The sequence below is a fragment of the Typopeltis vanoorti genome, chromosome 1 (genome assembly GCF_054136105.1).
Source record: "Typopeltis vanoorti isolate ZY-2024b chromosome 1, IOZ_Tvanoo_1.0, whole genome shotgun sequence".
Classification (NCBI taxonomy): domain Eukaryota; kingdom Metazoa; phylum Arthropoda; class Arachnida; order Uropygi; family Thelyphonidae; genus Typopeltis; species Typopeltis vanoorti.
In genome coordinates, this window is record NC_143549.1 from 72831620 (window position 1) to 72851807 (window position 20188).

Here is a 20188-nt window from a genome sequence, read left to right on the forward strand (position 1 = left end):
CACAATGCATACACACACATACATAACAATAATTACTTCCAACAAAAATTATAAAATGTTTTGTACACATATAAATAAGTAGCTAACTTTAATTGTATATTACATATTATAGGAACAATTCGATAATATTATAATCACATTCAGGTAGTCTGTATTTTGTACATAAGTATTTTATGAAGTTATACTGGCACTTTTCTACTTCTTGCAGCAGCAAATGTGTCAATTAATAAATCAAATTCTAATTCTTTGAATACAGAATTTTCAATAAATATCAGTGACAAATTTGATAGTCGATCTTGCCGCAATGAATTTCTTAAATAATTCTTGACACGCTTAAGGATGGAAAAAGATCTTTCTGCAGAAGCATTACAAATAGGCATTGTTAAAAAAAAAAAAATTAGTATTGTTTCTACATTTAGAAAAGTTGTTGCAGTCCGTTAATGATTGTTTTGTACATTTTCTTCTTTTATGTGTTTTAAGAAATGATCTACTTCGTCATTGAAATAGCTAATTTCAATATCATTCTTATATATATTTCTCAATTTAGAATTGCAATCGTTTATGTCGTCTTTACCCATATTGTGATCAAAAAATAATTGAAAATGACTTAACACATTAGAATACATATTAATTTTGGTGGAAATTTCGATACTCAATCTATCACAAATCATGGTATGAGTCTCTACGATGAACAATTTGCGATCTGTTAGAATTGTCTCGTTTTCGTGTTATTTGATGCTGTATTTAATTCATCAAAATGTCTTTTTGTTTCTCTATTCGGTTTATTTCATAATTTGTTTCATCAGTTAATAGATTTGCTTGTCATTCTATGGTTTTAAAATTATTTCCTATATCCATTATAAAATTATGCAAAGATTTTAAAAGTTTTACACATTGCAACAAATGTGTTTGAACTTCTTGAGACGAAAGACTTGTGTTATTTATTCTTTGCAATAATCTATCTCATAATATTGTTAACACTGTAATTTCGTATTTATCGAAATATTTTGATAATGTTTTGGCTTGCAATCTATTATCTGGTTTTTCAAGTTCATTTTCGCCTATTTTAATAAGAACAGTTATAATATGTTTATAATTTAATCGCAAAGCAGATACGGCATCAGCACGTGATGACCTTCTTGTGGCGCTGATTCTTTTAATATTTTTGGAATTTGTATCGGCAAAACTGTCTGTAAGTAAATTCCATCGTTGCGTAGATTTAGAAAAAAAATTATATACGTTCTGTGCGAAATCGAAATAATAAACAGCCTTTGAAAAGCTTCTGCAGCAGAGTTTCCAATAATGTTAAGTGTGTGTGAGTGGAACATGGAATGAAAGTTGCTGATTCGTTCAACATCTTAATTCTTGCTTGTAGACCATTATATTTGCCAGCCATATCTGCCGCATTGTCGTATGTTTGGCCACGACAATTTTTTATATCTAAAGATAGAGCATTAAATTGTTAAAAACTAGTTCCTCTAATTTTTTTTGCGTAATGGTTATTTAATTGCAGAAAACCAAAAAACCGTTCCAACACATCTCCTTTACTATTTACATATCTCAATATAAAAGTTAACTGGTCTATATGGCTCACATCGGGTGTGAAATCGACGATCAACGAATAATACAGAGCTTCTCTAACTTCCAAAATTAATTTCTCCTTTACTTCAGTCCCCATTAAAGCAATAAAGTCATCACATATCGTATGAGATAAGAAATTAACCTTCCCGCTTCCGATATTATCATATCTTGCTAAATGATTTTTAATAAACTCATCAAACTGCGATAAATATTCTATACAAGTTATAAAATTTCCTCTTTTGTTAACACCACCAACACTTTCATCTTCTCTGTGCCCCCGAAATCCTAAACCCAAACTTGCTAACAACTTTACTGTGGCTACAATTCTTTTTAAAACATCTCGCCAATATTTTTGTTCAATTTTAATCTGATTAATCAAATGAGAATCAATACGTCCAGTTATCGACAATCTCTTTTTTAAAATCAACATTGAGGAAATATGTTCTTTAGAGCATTCATGTTCTTTCAATGCGCGTTTAATATTTTTCCAATCATTGTATCCTGTACTAAATTTAGTAATAGAACATGTAAAAAGATTGCAAACATAGCAGTAAATCATTTTGCTACTTTCCGAAAAAATAAGCCATTCTCGATATTCTTTTGTGCCATTTGGTTTTTCACAGTAAAGTAAAAATGAACACTTGAAATATTTCTGTAGTACGTCTGATTTCTGTCATTATATTCAACTTTTAAAGATGGTATGTCTCCGATATTGCACGGTTTATTATTTATACAGTAATTTACCATTTTCTCCGATATTTTGCACGGCCATAAGGCAATATCTTTTGGAAAATTATCGGAGGTCTAGTTGTTTATGTTGATCTGCATCAGAACCTCGTTCTTTTTCTTCTTCGGCATTTCCCCCTCTGTGTCTTGCACATCTCGTTCAAGTTCAGCATTGTCGGTTGTTTCGTCATATTTGGCACCTTCTTCTTCCTTCGCAGAATTTTCTTCATTTCGTTCAGCGTTTTCTATTATGTTATCATTTTTAGACTATCTTCTTCTTTTTCGTGTCGTTCATCACGTGTTGTTGGTTGACGATCTTCGTTGCTCTGAAATTTAGATGAAGATGAAGTCAAAAAAAAAAACCAAGAAGTTTTTTTGAGAGAGCGATAATTTTTCTTTTTCCTTTCGTCGTTTTCTTTTTTCTGCCCCGGACAAGTACGTTCGTTTCATGGCTAAAATATTAAATATGCATATACTGTATATTCAAAACAATTATTTTATAAAAACAATTATTTTATAATTACAATTACAACAACCGAACCAGAACAAAGGATAAAGGATACTGAAGGTTACAAGAATTTCATTGGTTCCTTAACCGTTCATACCGCCTTTATTTGAAGCGGTCGATTTGGAAAACAAAAATGAAAATAGAATTTATTTTATTATATAGTTACAATTAAACAACAGTACAGACAGTAGTTCCAAGAATTAAAACAAAATTGAAACAAAATGGAATATTAGTTTTACAAATTTTTACTAAAAAAATATATATAGTGCGGGAAGGGGGGCACTAGCCTTGCGGGGGCCCTAGGCGGCCGCCTCCTCCGCCTGTGCCTAAATCCGTCATATATCATATGAGGTATAAAAGCCACAAAGATTATGACACTTGCCATGCTTGTAATTAATCCGAGAACATGCAGTTGAGATTGTATCTCTCTCTCTCTCTCTCTCTCTCTCTGTGTGTGTGTGTTTCTCGATTGGAGAAACAATCTCATTAACAATTACAATAATTAACAAAACTGCATGTTCTCGGATTAATATTAATTCTCAAATCTGAAATTTGCATTTCTGTTGGAAGAATAGGTGCAGTTTTGCGGACTAAAGACGAAAATCAGTATCACTGAGAGTGCAATTAACATGTTTGTAAACTAAATCTGAAAGGTTTTGAGTTAGCTTTTATCTCCATGTTTCTCTTCATTTTACTTTTCTGGTATGAGTTCAAACTGAGAAGGACACTGAATATACAATAACGATTATTATTATTATTATTATTATTATTATTATTATTATTATTATTATTATTATGAGAGTCTCATCTTTGGAGCAGTTCATTCATTTGCTCTGCAAATTGTGGCATTGCAGAGCAAAGCCACCCTACACACCAGAATTCCTATTCACGTATTGCTGACAGAACATTGGCAATATGATAATTCCCTAGATGATATGGAGATATTCAAAAGTATTATTTAGGTTCGCTCTAGTACTACCTAGCATTCAGTCTGAACTCTACAATCAGTCTGAAAACATTAGTCACGCTGCAGGAAATTGGGAAAAGAAAAAAAGAATAAAAGATTATCAGAATTTTCACGTATTACGGGTTCAGATTAATAATTTCCAAACCTCACACGGCTTTATTCGTTAGTTTGTGTTCATCTACCATATAATCATAAATAAAAACTTTCTGTTGATTCTTGACATAGCCTTTCTTGATATTCTTTTGTGTGTGTGTGTGTGTGTGTGTGTGTGTGTGTGTGTGTGTGTGTGTGTGTGTGTGTGTGTGTGTGTGTGTGTGTGTGTGTGTGTGTGTGTGTGTGTGTGTGTGTGATATAAAGTCCAGTGAGTATTATCTATTTCATATAATTAACAGTGTTGTTGCCCGATTTTGAAACATGCTAAACCGGTGTCTGGGTAGTGACTTTTCCCATAATTCATAGCATTAAACATGTCTGCAAGGAGATGTGCTTTACATTATGGAATACTAAGGAAAGTGAAGAGAACTTAGTCCACCTTTGCCACGAATTGCCCCAGTTCTGAAGATACTAAGGTGCAAACTTTGTTTGCTTACACGTGGATAAAGGATTAAACTAAATATATAATTTATAGTCTAACCAAGTGGAATAAAAAAAGAAAAAAAAACGTCCAACATCTTTCTCTAATCCAGAGTAATTTAACAATAAGGTGTGACACCTTTTGGCAACTGGCATATGGAAATATGAGTTCTGCATTGCTTCAACCTTGGTATAACCTCTGGGTCTGGCTCCCACTGAAGAGACCTCAGTAGTATCATAGCCACTTCTGACAAGATCAAGATCAAGATAAGATAAGATAAGGAATCGTGACGTCATTGGGTGATAAGAAGATGACGTCATTGTGTCCGTGACGCCATGGGTTTGGAATGTTTGGAATTTCCCTGGGGGAATGTGTGTCAATGGCTTCAGGTCTTGTGTTTTGTTCACGTATGGAATTATGGGTGATGATTAGAGATAAGGATTCGTGTCGTGATTGGTGGGGCACTTTGAACAAAATCAAGATCAAGATAAGATAAGGAATCGTGTCGTGGGTGTCTGTTGTTTTCAGATGTCGATAAGTGACGTAATTTGTTAGTTGACTTTAAATAAGTGACGTCATTGTTTTGAATGGAAAAGGAAGATATTATTAGGGGATAAGGATTCGTGTTGTGATTGGTGGGATACTTTGAACAAAATAGGGGTAGGGTGAATGGGGGGACAGCAATGACAGTGTCTTGGATGTGTATTGTTATGAGTTGTAGATAAGTAAACAGTTTGCATATGGCATTATGGGTGATGGATAGTGATAAGATAGAGTGTGGAATGTTTGGAATTTCGCTGCCGCCCCCTTCTGTGAGGGACATCACGTGGTGTGTTTGGTTCGCATTCGGCATTGTGGATGTTTTAGAGATAAGGAAACGTGACGTTATGTATTTCTCGAGGTAACATATGTTTCTGTGACATAACGTGATGTTTTGGTTTGCCTATGGAATTGTGGGCGATGTTCTTGAGATAAGATATCTTGGAATTTTCCCAGGGTGACACACATCTGTCATTGTCATCATGTTTTGTCTTTAGTTGTCTATAGATGGTTGTGCTAATTTTCCAATACAGTTTGGGGTATTTCTTTCTTGTTAAAGGGTGGGAATTCTTAGAGTAGAGTCGTTATGGTGGCACTAATTAGACTTTTCTGAATAATTTAATTATATGGTGGTGTCTCTCAAACATATACTTTTTTTTTCCATAGCTCATACATATTTTATTCTATATTCATATTCTAAAGAATATGGGAATTCTTAGAGTAGAGTAGAGTCTAGTGGCGGCAGCGTTTAGGTTTTTCTGAATAATTTAATTATATGCTGGTGTCCCTCAAACACACACTTTTTTCCACAGCTCAGACATATTTTATTCTATATTCATATTCTAATTCTAATTCATATTTTATTCATAATTCATCTGAATATTTTGATTTGTCTAAAATGAAGATCTTAAAGTTCAATAAATAAATAAATAAACAAATCGTGTGTGAATTCACTGTGATTTCAAAAGTGATCTTACTTAAATATGCATAACACATCAACAACACTGTTTGTTCTTTTAAGTTTACATTTATTTCACAGATATTACTTACATTTCTTTACACAATGGGATATCTTGGAAATATCGAGGTTTTCTGAATATTCGAAATTGCTGATTTTAAACATATATTCACAGTCCAAAACACACACAAGCACAAGATCTGAAGTGCAGTTGACCCTTTTTTTATTATAGGTTCCTGGGGCATTTCGTTTTTCCTTCACTCATGGCTACGTTTTTTTTTTTCTAAGTTCGTTCTTGAAAGACCGAAATTTCTGTAAATAACCTGAAAAGCTATTTGACTTTTGTTCCCGTAGATTTTCTGTCCGTTTGGTAGTATGTTAATTCCTTCACAATGGAGTCATACTGTGATTTTATTCCCACGATAGTGAGTGTAATCTCAAACTGTCTTATCCTGACTAATATATCCGCCAGCGATCGGTAATTTCCCGTCTCTCAATGCGGATTTTTTTTTTTTATATGGATCTTTTTTTTTTCAAATGATTGGTTGTTTTTCTATTTTACTTTTAAAATTCAGTTAACTACATATTATAACCAGAATAACTGAGTAAAATAAATAAATAAATAAACTGTGTGTGTATGTGTGTGTGTGTTATTTTCCCACACTGTTAATTTCATTAGTTTTGTTTGTAGATAACTGAGTGACTCCGATCCGGTCATTTGTTTTCAGTCCTCGTTCTGAGTGTGGTAACATTAGTTCATTTAAAATTTACACCAAATGATATGTTTAGGTAAGCATACAACGTGTCTTTTCTTGACTCAATTTCCTCCCTTTTGATGTTTTGTGCAGTATTTCTGTGTTCTTATGACACCAACATTCTATTAGAGATTAGTAGTTTGGGGTTTCCGAACATGTGAGCGAAATGTTTACAGATATCTCAAACAATATCAATAGTTAGCATTAGACAATTTTCTAAAATATTAATTACAGGATATCAGTTTCCCCACTTTTTTTTCTTTCGTTTTCCCCTAATGGAATATTATGTGTTAAGTTTTGAAAAAAAAAAGTTTCGACTGCTGTCACATGTTTTTAAACTTTTATTGGAAAACGCAACAACAACAACAGCACATATCTTTGTTCATTTACAAATGTATATTTTATATTGCTCAAATATTAAATCATCAAATGCTTACAGTCGCATTTCAATTCCAAAGCTAGTAACTTACTTACTTATTTATGTAACTGAAATTTATTTATTTTTCTTTCTTTAGCATTTTAGAAGGATTCTTTCTTTAGCATTTTAGAAGGATTTTTTACATTACAAGGATTTTTCGCATTCCTAACTAAACAAAAATAAAGACATTAAACTTAACATGTGTCTGAAAGCAGGGTTGCCATATTTCTTGAAAAGAATTAGGTAACATATCACTAAATGATATGTTACCTATACATATCATTTAGTGTAAAGTTTTAAATGAACTAATGTTACCACACTCAGAACGAGGACTGACAACAAATGACCAGATCGGAGTCACTCAGTTATCTACAAACAAAACTATGAAATTAACAGTGTGGGAAAATAATACACACACATACACACAGTTCATTTATTTATTTATTTTACTCAGTTATTCTGGTTATAATATGTAGTTAACTGAATTTTAAAAGTAAAATAGAAAAACAACCAATCAATTGAAAAAAAAAGATTCATATAAAAAAAAAATCCGCATTGCGAGATGGGAAATTACCGATCGCTGGCAGATATATCAGTCAGGATAAGATAGTTTGAGCTTACACTCACTACCGTGGGAATAAAAACATAGTATAACCCCAATGTGAAGGAATTAATGGACTACCAAATGGACAGAAAATCCAAGGGAACAAAAGTCTAATAGCTTTTCAGGTTATTTACAGAAATTTCGTTCTTTCGAGCTTGTGTGTTGTGCTGTTGTGTGGAGATATGATTTAATTCAACTAATTTTGAAATAGCTATTCGCATTATGAAGAGTCATTCAGGAAAGACTGTAAGTAAATTTAAATTATCATTAGAATTTCTAGACTACTTATAAAAGTTCTCGGTAAGAAAAGACTCTCCAGAAATGTGTGAAAAAAAAAAGAAAAACGTAGGTGAGTGAAGTAAAAACGAAATGCCCCAGTAACCTATAATGAAAAAAGGGTCAACTGCACTTCAGATCTTGTGCTTGTGTGTTTTGTGCCGTGAATATATGTTTAAAATCAGCAATTTCGAATATTCAGAAAACCTTGATATTTCCAAGATGTCCCATTGTGTAAAGAAATGAAAGTAATATTTGTGAAATAAATGTAAACTTAAAAGAACAAACAGTGTTGTTGATGTGTTATGCATATTTAAGTAAGATCACTTTTGAAATCACAGTGAATTCACACACGATTTGTTGATTTATTTATTTATTAAACTTTAAGATTTTAATTTTAGACAAATCGAAATATTCAGATTAATTATGAATAAAATATGAATTAGAATTAGAATATGAATATAGAATAAAATATGTCTGAGCTGTGGAAAAAAATTGTGTGTTTGAGGGACACCAGCATATAATTAAATTATTCAGAAATGTCTCAACGCTGGCGCTACTACTCTACTATACTCTAAGAATTCCCATAGTCTTTAGAATATGAATATAGAATAAAATATGTATGAGCTATGGAAAAAAAGTGTGTGTTTGAGGGACACCAACATATATTTAAATTATTCAGAAAAGCCTAATCACTGCCGGCATCACGCCTCTACTCTACTCTAAGAATTCCCATATTCTTTAGAATATGAATATAGAATAAAATATGTATGAGCTATGGAATAAAAAAGTGTGTGTTTGAGGGACACCACCATATAATTAAATTATTCAGAAAAGCCTAATTATTGACGCATAATGACTCTACTCTAAGAATTCCCACACTTTAACAACAAAGAAATACCCCAAACGGTATTGGAAAATTAGTACAGCCATCTATAGACAACCAAAGAAAAAACATGACGACAATGATGGATGTGTGTCAACCTGGGAAAATTCCAAGATGTCTTATCTCAAAAACATCGCCCACAATTCCATAGGCAAACCCAGATATGATGTTATGTCACAGAGACATATGTTCCCCCGAAATTTCCAAACACATAACGTCACGATTCCTTATCTCTAAAACACCCACAATGCTCAATGCGAACCAAACACGCCGCGTGATGTCCTTCACAGAAGGGGGTCGCCCCAGCGAAATTCCAAACATTTCAAACTCTATCTTATCACTATCCATCACCCATAATGCCATATGCAAACTGTTTACTTATCTACAACTCATAACAATACACATCCAAGACACTGTCATTGCTGTCCCCCATTCATCCTACCCCTATTTTGTTCAAAGTATCCCACCAATCACGACACGAATCCTTATCCACTAATAATATATTCCTTTTCCATTCAAAACAATAACGTCACTTATTTACAACTAACAAATTACGTCACTTATCTACATCTGATAATAACAAACATTCATGTCACGATTCCTTATCCTATCTTGATCTCGTTAAAAGTGTCCCACCAATCACGACACGAATCCTTAATCACTAATAATATCTTCCTTTTTCATTCAAAACAATAACGTCACTTATTTACAACTAACAAATTACATCACTTATCTACATCTGAAAAAAACGCAATCCCACGACACGATTTCTTATCTTATCTTGATCTTGATCTTGATTTTGTTCAAAGTGCCACACCAATCACGACATGAATCATTATCTCTAATCATCACCCTTAATTCCATACGCGAACAAAACGCAAGAACTGAAGCCATTGACACACATGACCCCTAGGGAAATTCCAAACCCATGACGTCACAGACACAATGACGTCACGATTCCTTAACTTATCTTGATCTTCTCAGAAGTGGCTACTATACTACTGACCTCAATAAAGGTCGAAACAGGTTGGAAGCTTTTGTGATGAATAGCAATGCTGTAGTCCATGAAGTTTTACTGAGGCTCGGATGTTTCTTGTCACCCAGGTCTTGAGGGGGGGGGGGGATAATGAATGGTAATGCTGTAGCCCAAAGTTAACTGAGGCACGGCTATTGCTGTTACCTCCCAGATGAAATATGAATGGCTCTGCTCGGTGGTTGGGTGAACCTGCCACGGGGTAAAGCCAACACTGATAGTTTTTCTCAGTGGCAGGGTGAGCCTGTTACTGAGGGGAACAACACTGAGCTTTTGATCCTGCGGGTCGCTCATTATTGGGTGATCTGGGGTGGGGGGAAATCTCATGAGTTATTGCAGAGGTAACCCCGCACTTAAACAGGGAAACTGGTCTGAGTAGTGATCTTTCTGATAATGCATAGGATTATACACAGGGTCACGCCAAGGGTATTTTCTGCTCGGGTGCAAACTTTTATCAGCCACCCCTCATACTGCATTGTATAATCCAAATTAGATATTAGCTGCATAAAATGCCTCCCTCTCAATGTTGCCACCTGGGTGCAGTGCACCCCTTGCACCCTCGGTTGGCACGGCCATGATTATACATGTTGGCAAGGAAATGTGCTTTGCATTATGCGAACTTAGTCCACCTTTGCAACGAGTTGCCCAGTCTTGAAGATACTTCAGGTGCAAACTTTATTTGTTTACACTTGGATTAAGGATTCAAGTAAATATATAATTTTCATGCTAATCCAGGTTTTTCTCATTTCTTGTGTTCTTATGTTGCTTCGGCATTATCTCCTTGGAAGATCTTCAATAATTACCCCATTTGCCCTATGTATAGTTTGCTTCAAAGCCAATGGAATCAGAGGTAGATACATCGTCACAATCTGTCAAACATTTCACTCAAAATTTCCGAGTCATCAGCACACTCAACTAGAAAGTTCAGTGCTGTTATAATCAGAATATTTTTTATTGAAAGTCTACTAAATGATGGCATTATTAAAAAAAAATAAAGAATGATCGTAAATAGTTGCATGGAAAAAAACTTCATCTTCGGCCATAAATTTTAGACTTCATTACATCTATCTATTCACTGGACATCATCAGATGTCGTTTGGTCGCTCAAATACTCGGGGAGGTGCCAGATTAGTCCTTGCCAGGTGGTCATGTATGCTCTTCTGGAGGCCTCAACTCTCTTTCTGTCTCTCTCTCTCTCTCTGAAGATCAGTCATTCCAGACAGACCTCCCATCCATCTCATTGGCAATCTAACTCTTCCTATTTTTCCAGGGACTTTATCTTATATTATTGTTTTGAGAAGCCCTTCTTTTCATCCTTTCAATGAATCCAAAGTATTTCAACTTTTTTTTTCTTTCAATATCCTTAAGGAGCCGTGAAGTTCTGTCAATCCTTTCTAGCACCCGTCAGCTTGTCTGCCTTTCAGTAAATCATATCTTCAGCAGCCTTCTAACACCATGTCTCAAAAGCAGCTATCCTTTTTTTATCAAACGTCTTTAGGTTCCAAGTGGAACATCTATAGGTTGCTGTTGGAAAAACTGCTGCCTCCAAAATCTTAACTTTGTTACTGTGGAGATAGATCCATCCTTCCAAATTTTAGAGAAGTCTCTTACTATTGTTCTAGTCATTCCTAATCATCTTCTGAACAGCAGTTCGTCACATTAATAATGGATCACAGGTACTCAAACTTGCTGGCTTCTGCAATTCTTTCTCCATTTAGATACACCTGTGTCTCAGGAGCTTCCCTGTCTGTATTTCCTTTGAGAACTATAATATTTGTCTTGCTGGGATTGAGCTAAAGTATTCTGTTCTTCCTGATTTCATTAACTTTGTCAAGGATTCGTCCTAATTCTTCCTTGCCATTACAAGAGTATTGTATCATCAGCATACCTCAGATTACAAATCAGTCTTCCACTCATCTTAATTCCTGTCTTAAGCTCCTCCAACGCTGAATGCATGATGTCCTCAAAATAGATAGTAAACAGGTGAAGAGTAGGCATCCTTGACTAATTCCTTTTCCAACCAGAAGCCAATCACTTAACCCAACACCTTTTCTTAATGTGGATTCCTGCTCACTGTAAAGTTAGCTGCCAATCTGATAGTATTTTGAGGAATTATTTTCATTACTTCCCACAGTTTCACATATTCAATGCAGTCAACAGCTTTAGAGCGGTCTATGAAGCACATTACTAGAGGAAGTCTTATTTATTTATACTTTTCTATGACATGTCTAAGGCAAAGAATCTGATATCTGGTATCCTTATCTTTCCTCACACATTGACATTTCTGCTTAAACTTTGGCCTCAGTTCTATGTAGAATATTTAATAAAATCTTGTTCGTATGAAGATTAAACTAATAGTTCAATAGTGTTTGCAATCCATCGCATCTTCGTTCTTATGTAGTAAGATGAAAACTGAATTCTTTCCGTTTCTGTTCCATGATGCTGTGCACATATCCTTCCTTCTAATCAACCTATGAATCAATCGTATCCCTCCATCCCCTGTGGCCTTTATTCAGTCTGCTGAGATTCCATCTGCACCTGGGGAGCCATATTGTTGTTAAGCTTTTTTACTGCTCTTTCAACCTCATGCCCAAGAGGAGGAGGTTCCAAATCGAAATTTTGCTGGTGAGAGGGTTCCTTCAAATTCAACTGAGCAGAGATACTTCTTGGCTGTATCCTGTAATATCACCTTGACTTCTTCCCAAAGCATTTCTGGTAAGCGCTCCGCACAAATCTCAAAAAAAAAAAAAAAACATCCAACCGAGTTTATGTTTCTTTTGTGAACCCACGAGAGATCACTCTGACATCCAGTCTAATGGGACGTGCCTGACTTGGAAGGTTTCGGAGTCTTCATACTTTGACTCTTATTTGTTGAGAGTATACACCACAGTCTGCTCCAGGTTAAGTATGCAAATCAGAGATGATTGTCTTGAACCGTTGGAGAGCCAGGATGTAATCAATCTGGTGTCTTCACCTATCAATGTTAAATGCTCAAGTATAGGTTCGTCGTGGGTGTTTCTGGAAAGAGATATTGGTAATAACTAATCTGTTATCATACACAAATTCCAAAGTCTTATGATGGGTGCTACGTTCACACAAACTAAACAAGACACACTCAGCCTAACTCGGATACTCTTTCCCACTTTTGCATTAGTCTCTTAAGATGTAAAGTATATCTGCCATTGGAAGGAAACTGAAAACAGTCTAAGATTTCATATAATTCCTCTCTCTTCATCAGGCTTTTCTTTCTGGGATGCATAAACTACTACGATTGGCACATTGATAGGATACCTTTTAAGTCTAATGCAATGTATTCTGTCATTAGCTGGATTAGAAACAAGAGCTCTTGCTTGAATGTCTTCTGTGTCACAGCTACTCGATGCTTTGAGTCACGCCCTGAATAAATAACTAGCTAACCATCCTGTCCTTTGAGGTGACCTTCTCCATTCCATCTGGTCTCTGTAATTCCCCATGATGTCAATTTTATACCCCCCTCTCTCTCTCTCTTTACTGACAATATCAAGAGTACCCGTCTGTGGATCACGTATATTTCATGTGCCTATGCAAAGTTTTCCTCTATGATTAATCCCACACCTTCTGTATTATTCCTGGTTTCACAATATCTCTGACTTATGTTGAAAATTGTGATATATACAGTACTTCTCGAACAGAACCTTTATATGAACCCTGCTATTGTGCCTGACAACCGATGCAGCATGAGATGTATTATAAGTCACAGTCATATTAGTATTTTGGAGTTAAGTCACTGCAAGGAAAAAAGTGCATAAATACAAGTGAAAAAATGCAAAAAAAAAGTATAAGTGAAAAAAAAAGTGCAAAAGGTCTCTGCATCCCTACAGATGGTCTTTTCCACATATCTCGAAGGTTTTGGTGCCAATGCATCCTACATTGGCCAGGTGGGTTGGAACTTCAGTCTACTAAGTGAAGCAAATACCTAGGAGAGAAGGGTGACTCTCACTGCATAAAACGAAACGAAATACCAAAAACAGGGAAAATTCACCCCCCTAGTCCTCGAATACCCTAATAGCATTGGGGAGGGGGGGAAAAGAAGAAGAAGAAAAAAGAAAGAATGAAAAAGGAGAAGGGAATTACCAGTCTACAGATAATATAACATATGTATATTACGTGCAGTAAAGCATGGTCAAGAATCAGGAACCTCGGGTATGCCACTATCATAATCACTAAAATGATGCCCCGAGGTAAAACTTGTTGCAACAAGTCTGTTGCAGTTCCTCTATCTGCTGTTTTTGTGGTATTTTGTCTTCTAACTGGCATTCTAGTTTTTAGTTTTCAATTTTCTATTCCTCTAATTGATCTATTTTTTTGCATTTTATTCATGCTTTTGGCATTCTTTTTTCTTCGTTACTAACAATTCATTTCTGATTGTAAGATACCTTTTCGTATGTTTTTTTTTCTTCATTTTTGTCTTATCGAATTTTGTGTTTTACACAATCATCTTGAGAATTTTCATTTCTGTAATAATGTTTAACTGTTTGATCTTCATCCACGAGAGCTTGTCAAACTGTAGTACTCATATACCCAGGATGGACAATAAGGAACTTGTTCAAATGCCTGTACGAAAGTGAGTGGAGTGTATTAGTGAGACGGGGGGGGGGGTCATCAATCAATTTATCTGCTCTATTCTGTATATAATCCAGTAATTTTAGGGAGTTGTCAGAACACCACCCCCAGGTGTGAAAGCAGTATTTAATGTTCGGGCAGATTTGTGATTTGTATAGGGTTAGGGACTGTATGGAGTTAAATTAATATCTCAAGCACAAGAGAAAACCCAATTTATTAAATGCAGATGAGGTTATTATATGTTGTTATATGTTGCACACATATAACAAATTTGTTATCACTTGGCACAGATGAGAGATATGTGAGTCACATTTTTTCCAAGTAGGTAAACTCTTGAATAGAGATTTGGGTAATGTCGAGGGTGAGATTGGGAGAATGGGGTTAATTTTTGTGAGAAACAATGGAGAGCTGTGTTTTATTAGCATTAGTTAACAAGATTATCCAAACCCCCATTGATGAATGCAAGGAAGATCAGAAAATATGGTTGTAGAGGTTAGAGTTTTGCAATTTGTGGTGATTTGCACATTACAAAGTGTTTGTCACACGAAAAGGAGGAGTGAATGTACTGTCATCAGCAAAACTGAACTGAATTGTCAGTCAGCTGGAGTAGATCGTAGATACAGATGGGAGCGGGTGGGCGAAAGAACAGAGCCTTTTGGGACTCCAGCATTAGTTGTATAGACAGAAGATAAGAAGTCATCTGCCATCATTAAAAGTGCACGAAAGCTTGCTACCCAGTTGCAGAAGTCAGGGGGAAGAATGAATGATGGAGAGTTACTTGGTAGATCTTTGTGCCAAACTTTGTGAAAAGCTTGGCGATATCAAAAGCAACCATTTCAGATTTGCCAATCTTTTCTATGGTGTTTGTCCAGAGATTGTTGACATAGGTTAGTAAATAGCCTGTCGATAGGCAGTGACAGAAAAATAAAAATGCGGATTTTTATTTTTCTATATAGATATGTTTAAACATTTAAAATTGCCTTAAGACAGCTTGCTCTACTACACAGACAGGACAAAATATTTTGATCACCCCAACCTGTTTCCAGCCAAAGAGACTACATAGTGGCAAAAAAACTGGCCGATGATAGTGATGGTATCTTGGTATTGGGAATGTCCCTATAGGCTTCACTGGATCCTCTCATCCTGAATAAACACACCTTGGACGATAATCTTATCTGGAAACAATTTCGTACCAGGTGTTGCCTTATGTGGTTACAATATGGCCCAATGAATCTGGACTCTCGTGCAAAAAATGTCCCTTATCACAAGGCTCGCACTGTGCAAGCATGGTTTGAAGAGCATATGCAAGCATTCCGTATGCTTTCCTGGCAGGCTAATTTTCCTTGTTTGAATCCATTGAATATTGCTGGGATCATGTGGAACGAAGCATAAACTGATCAAAAAGCTTTAAAGGTTCATTTTGTTCAGCTATAAAAAGATGACCTATCGTCAATATTCTCATTATAAATTAATTTGTAAAACTGGAGGCATTCTGGCCGTTTATCTTGATATAATACTTACGTACCTATAAAATAGTTTACTTATGATCAATATAACACTCTGACAAGGGACTTTCATGGTATTGAATATAGAAGGTTTTTTCCTCCTCTTGGGTTTCTGCCTGGAATCTGATGAAAACCAACATTTCGAAATACAGATATCAGTTCGTTAACACCTAATCGTTGTGCTAATACAAGGCGAATAAAATACATGCTGTACCCAGGCTCTAGGAACAGTACGTGTATTTTAAGCATTGCAAACCAAAGAAACCGCAATGATTAAGATTATATACCTCATAAACTCTGGTAAAAGTTTCGAAAATTTTTCAAGTTTCATTTTATTTAGCTATATAAACATGATGGATTTTTAATATCCTCATTATGCAGCGCATAACATACTTTCCATTCATAAGCTCCCAAAATTATTTAAGAAAAATTGAGAATTTACATAATTTTATTCAAGTGAACTTATCAATTGCCACTGTCGGTTCATATCAGTTTTTGTCATCATTTGACGATTCGTTATTGTGTTGTCTTTGAGAGTGAGGCGGAAGGCAGTCTCGTACGTTATCAGCAACAATATGAATGTTACCTCTAAGCCGTGTACATACGCACAGCTTAGATGTGCAGTACCGAACAAATTAATCCGAACATCCACATTTAAAAAGAAAATATAATTTCGCAAGAAAACAAGTATAAAAATTAAACTCCAACTTTGCCTCATAATTTATATGTGCTCCTCTGTTCCTAATAAGTTTATTAATTCGCTTAGGCATGGACTCTACCAACGTAGAACACATTTTTCTTATTTATGAATTCTCGAAACCATACTTTTATAATAGATTGTATTAAGTTCTCCTTTGTATCACAATTTAATTTTCCAAGTCTCTTTTCACTATGGCCCACAAAATTTCTATTGGGTTAATGTCAGAGAGCTTCCTAGCCACTGAAGCAATTGAAGGTTGTGATTTTTGAGGAACGCTTTCACTTTTTTTGAAGTTGGGTTTGTAGCATTGATCGAGTGACTATTCCCAAAGATAACTAGCATAAGTAAAACTTAGTTGCCTGAGGATGATACACTGTTAGGAATAAAAAATTCTCAAAGGAGAGAAAGGATAAAAAAAAAAAGACGTGCTGCTAATGATAGAAAAAGGAATTTTTACCATAGAGTGGAAATGGATGTATATTAGTATGTAGGAAGATTTTGATATGAGGTTGAAATCAGCAGAATAGTATATCTATCAGGATGCTGTTATGGCCTGGGAATGTGAAATATTTAGACAAATTGGCTAGGCATGCGAAAGGAAGGTGGTTGGTAATCCTAACAGGAGATTTATAGAACTGATAAGACACTGAAGCAGATGGCAATATGTGTTGCCATATTTTGAATCTCTCTCTCTCTCTCTCTCTCTCAGTACTTCTTCCAATTCCATCGAAACTAGTTGACTATGGAGATTCAAATAATCACCCTCCTTATAATTCTACATATATACCCCCCCCCCTTAGAAACTACAAAAAATCGGCTGTATTTTATTCTCTATAGGGAGTAGGCGAGGCGTTAGCCCTATCTAACTTTTAGAGACCAAGGGGAAGTTCAATATCCACTGGTAGCCAATCAGAGATAGCTGGCCCAAGACTATCACTAATTATCAGTACGCAGTAAAGGCGCTGGCTAGTAAGTGCCGCCATCTCATGATCCCTAACCCTAACACAATATTTTTAATGTCAAAATAGTGTGGGTTCTTTGGCCGATTTTCTTGAGTTTAGGGGAAAAACCCGAGTTTCCGGGAGAAACAATCCGCTTTCCCGTGCCAGAGATCGACTAACTCGGGAACCGGTCGAAAAAAGGCTTAGAAAATGTTCCTCTAGTCGGCAACTAGATTTGAACCCCAAGTCTTTATTCTTGTGGTCAAGCGCTGTGAAGTGCAAACACCACTTCTCTTGAGCTACACAGGCTGATGTTATTAAAAGTTGAAAACATGGTAGCATAAACAAACTCGAAAATTAGTCAGGAAGACCACCCAAACTGACAGAAAAGATAAGGGAGTGCTGAAAAGTGATGTAATTCCCTCCTGTCATGCATCAGCAGATTCCAACCATAAGGTAGATCCTCCGTAGCTCAGTCCGTATAGACAAAGTCCTTTGGTCGGAGAGACCTGAGTTCGATTCCCATCCATGACGTGAGGAACTTTCATTTGACCTTTTTTAACTAAAGGTGACTTAGTCGGTCTACGGAAGTAAAGGGTTTTTTTCACCCGGAAAATCGGGTTTTTGGTCTCTCAGAACAGGCAAACCGGCCCATGAACACACATGGATCAACATTCATAAAAATACATAATTAATTCCTCATTAGGAGGGCTCAATCATAAGGGATGGTAGGAAAGGGAAAATCCCACACGAATAAAAAAAAATACTGGTTAGGGTAAATTCTTGGTTCGTTATGATTTGCACTCGTGTTTTACTATAATTGAATTCTGGTAGAAGTATATCGTTAAGTTGCTTAGGTTCATATGTCGCGTTGGAGAGAGAGAGAGAGAGAGGGAGGAGTGTTAATGTGTGAGTGAACTGTTAGTAGCGCTGTATATTATTATTATAATTATTGCATAGGCATCTCCATGGAATACAAAGATTCAACGTAGGAGACCCAAACTATCTACATAATCTATCATACCTCTCCTTTGAAAATATTAACAAACAAAGCACTCAAAACTGACTCACTCCACCCATTCCATTCATTCACAACTCTCCTAGAGAAAAATATAGTCCTCACGCCCCCCCCCCCTACTGACCACACTTCTACCCAACTTCCAGGGATGATCTCTTGTTCTGCATCCTCTCGCAAGTGTAGAAACATTTCCCTTGTATCATTCCTATAAAATCATTTGAGTAACTTAAATGTTTTAATCATATCAATTCTTTTCCGCTTGTCAACAAACTTCTGCAATCCACACGCCCTCATAGGCACCATTCTACAGACCACTCATCATCTTATTACTCATCTCTGAATCTTCTCCACTGCTTCCTAATTTCCAAGAAACCCAGGAAATCAGACCTTAACACAGTAATTCAGATATGGATGTATCAAGGCCTCATAAAGAGGAATAATAACTTTCTTATCTCTACTTGTTAATGTGTACTTCATTAGCCAAATACTCGTATGAGCTATCTTAGCAACCTTAAAAATATGTCCCTTAAGCTTCTACTCTCTGTCTGCAACCATCCCTAAATCTCTAGCTTCATTGGTTTCCTGAATTGCAGTTAAATCCATGTGGTGCAGAGTTTGTAACTGATTTCTCGCAATATGCGTAACTTTACATTTCTCAACATTAAACTGACATTCATTATCTTTTGTCATAATGACGACCTACTTAACTCATCCTAACTTTCCATCATTAGCAAACAAATTATTATTTCCTATATCATTTATATGCAAAATAAGCAAAAGTGGTCCTAGCACTGAACCTTACTGCACACCACTAGTCACCAACTTTTGCTTGGAATTTGTTCCTCATATACCATTTGTTAAGATCTGTCCAGCAGCTATCCTCTTATTCAAATAACCAGTGTTTATATCCATCATCATTTGTTCTAATTTGTATGTTCCATATAGTATTCTGTCAAATACCTTTGCAAAATCCAACAGAATCATCATTTATTTCCTTTATCCAACTCAGCTATCACTCTATTCTAAAAAGTCAGTGAATTTCGAAGGCGTGACGAACTCTTCCCAAGCCATATTTCCCCTGATAGAGCATCATATTTTTATCCACCCGTTATTGAATCTTATCGGCCAATCTTTTACACTAGTCCGATATTGATTGTTCTGTAATTTGTTACTGCAGTCTTATTGTCCCTTTTATGCAAGGATATTATTTTACTCTCCTTCCACTCCCTTGCGACTATGCCAGAGATATGACTGACACTTAAGTTAAACAGCCTACTCGGAGGCATTACCAGTTTTCTTTCACATTCTCTTAAAACTCAAACTGATATCCCATCCAATCCCACAACTGTATTTACATTGCGATTCTGCATATATCCTAAGAACCTTCAATTTATTCGCCTCTGTTCTCAAGTAAGTTTCTGTAATGTCTGTTACAACATTAACCTCACTTGGATGATATACCCTTGTAAAGTGGCCACTCAGTGTCTCAACTATTTTATCTTCTGTCACCTCGTTGTCATCAGTACTCATAAAGTATATTTTTCCATAGTCATTCTTTCCCTTACTTGCCACATAACAAAAGAACTCTTTGGAATT

At 35.7% G+C, this 20188-nt stretch overlaps 2 protein-coding genes across 5 annotated transcripts in view; both read right to left on the reverse strand.

Annotated features, from left to right (window-relative positions):
- Positions 1–20188, reverse strand: part of LOC150110083 (contactin-like) — a 690381-nt gene that overhangs the window by 667522 nt on the left and 2671 nt on the right. The window lies entirely within an intron of this gene.
- LOC150110085 (52 kDa repressor of the inhibitor of the protein kinase-like) lies at positions 1463–2140 on the reverse strand. The gene has a single exon (XM_090409905.1). The coding sequence runs from the start codon at positions 2138–2140 to the stop codon at positions 1463–1465; it is 678 nt and encodes a 225-aa protein (XP_090266031.1).

Bases quoted from the DNA above. Each gene is read 5' to 3' on its own strand.
- LOC150110085 (XM_090409905.1), bottom strand. From the start codon at position 2,140: ATGATTTACTGCTATGTTTGCAATCTTTTTACATGTTCTATTACTAAA.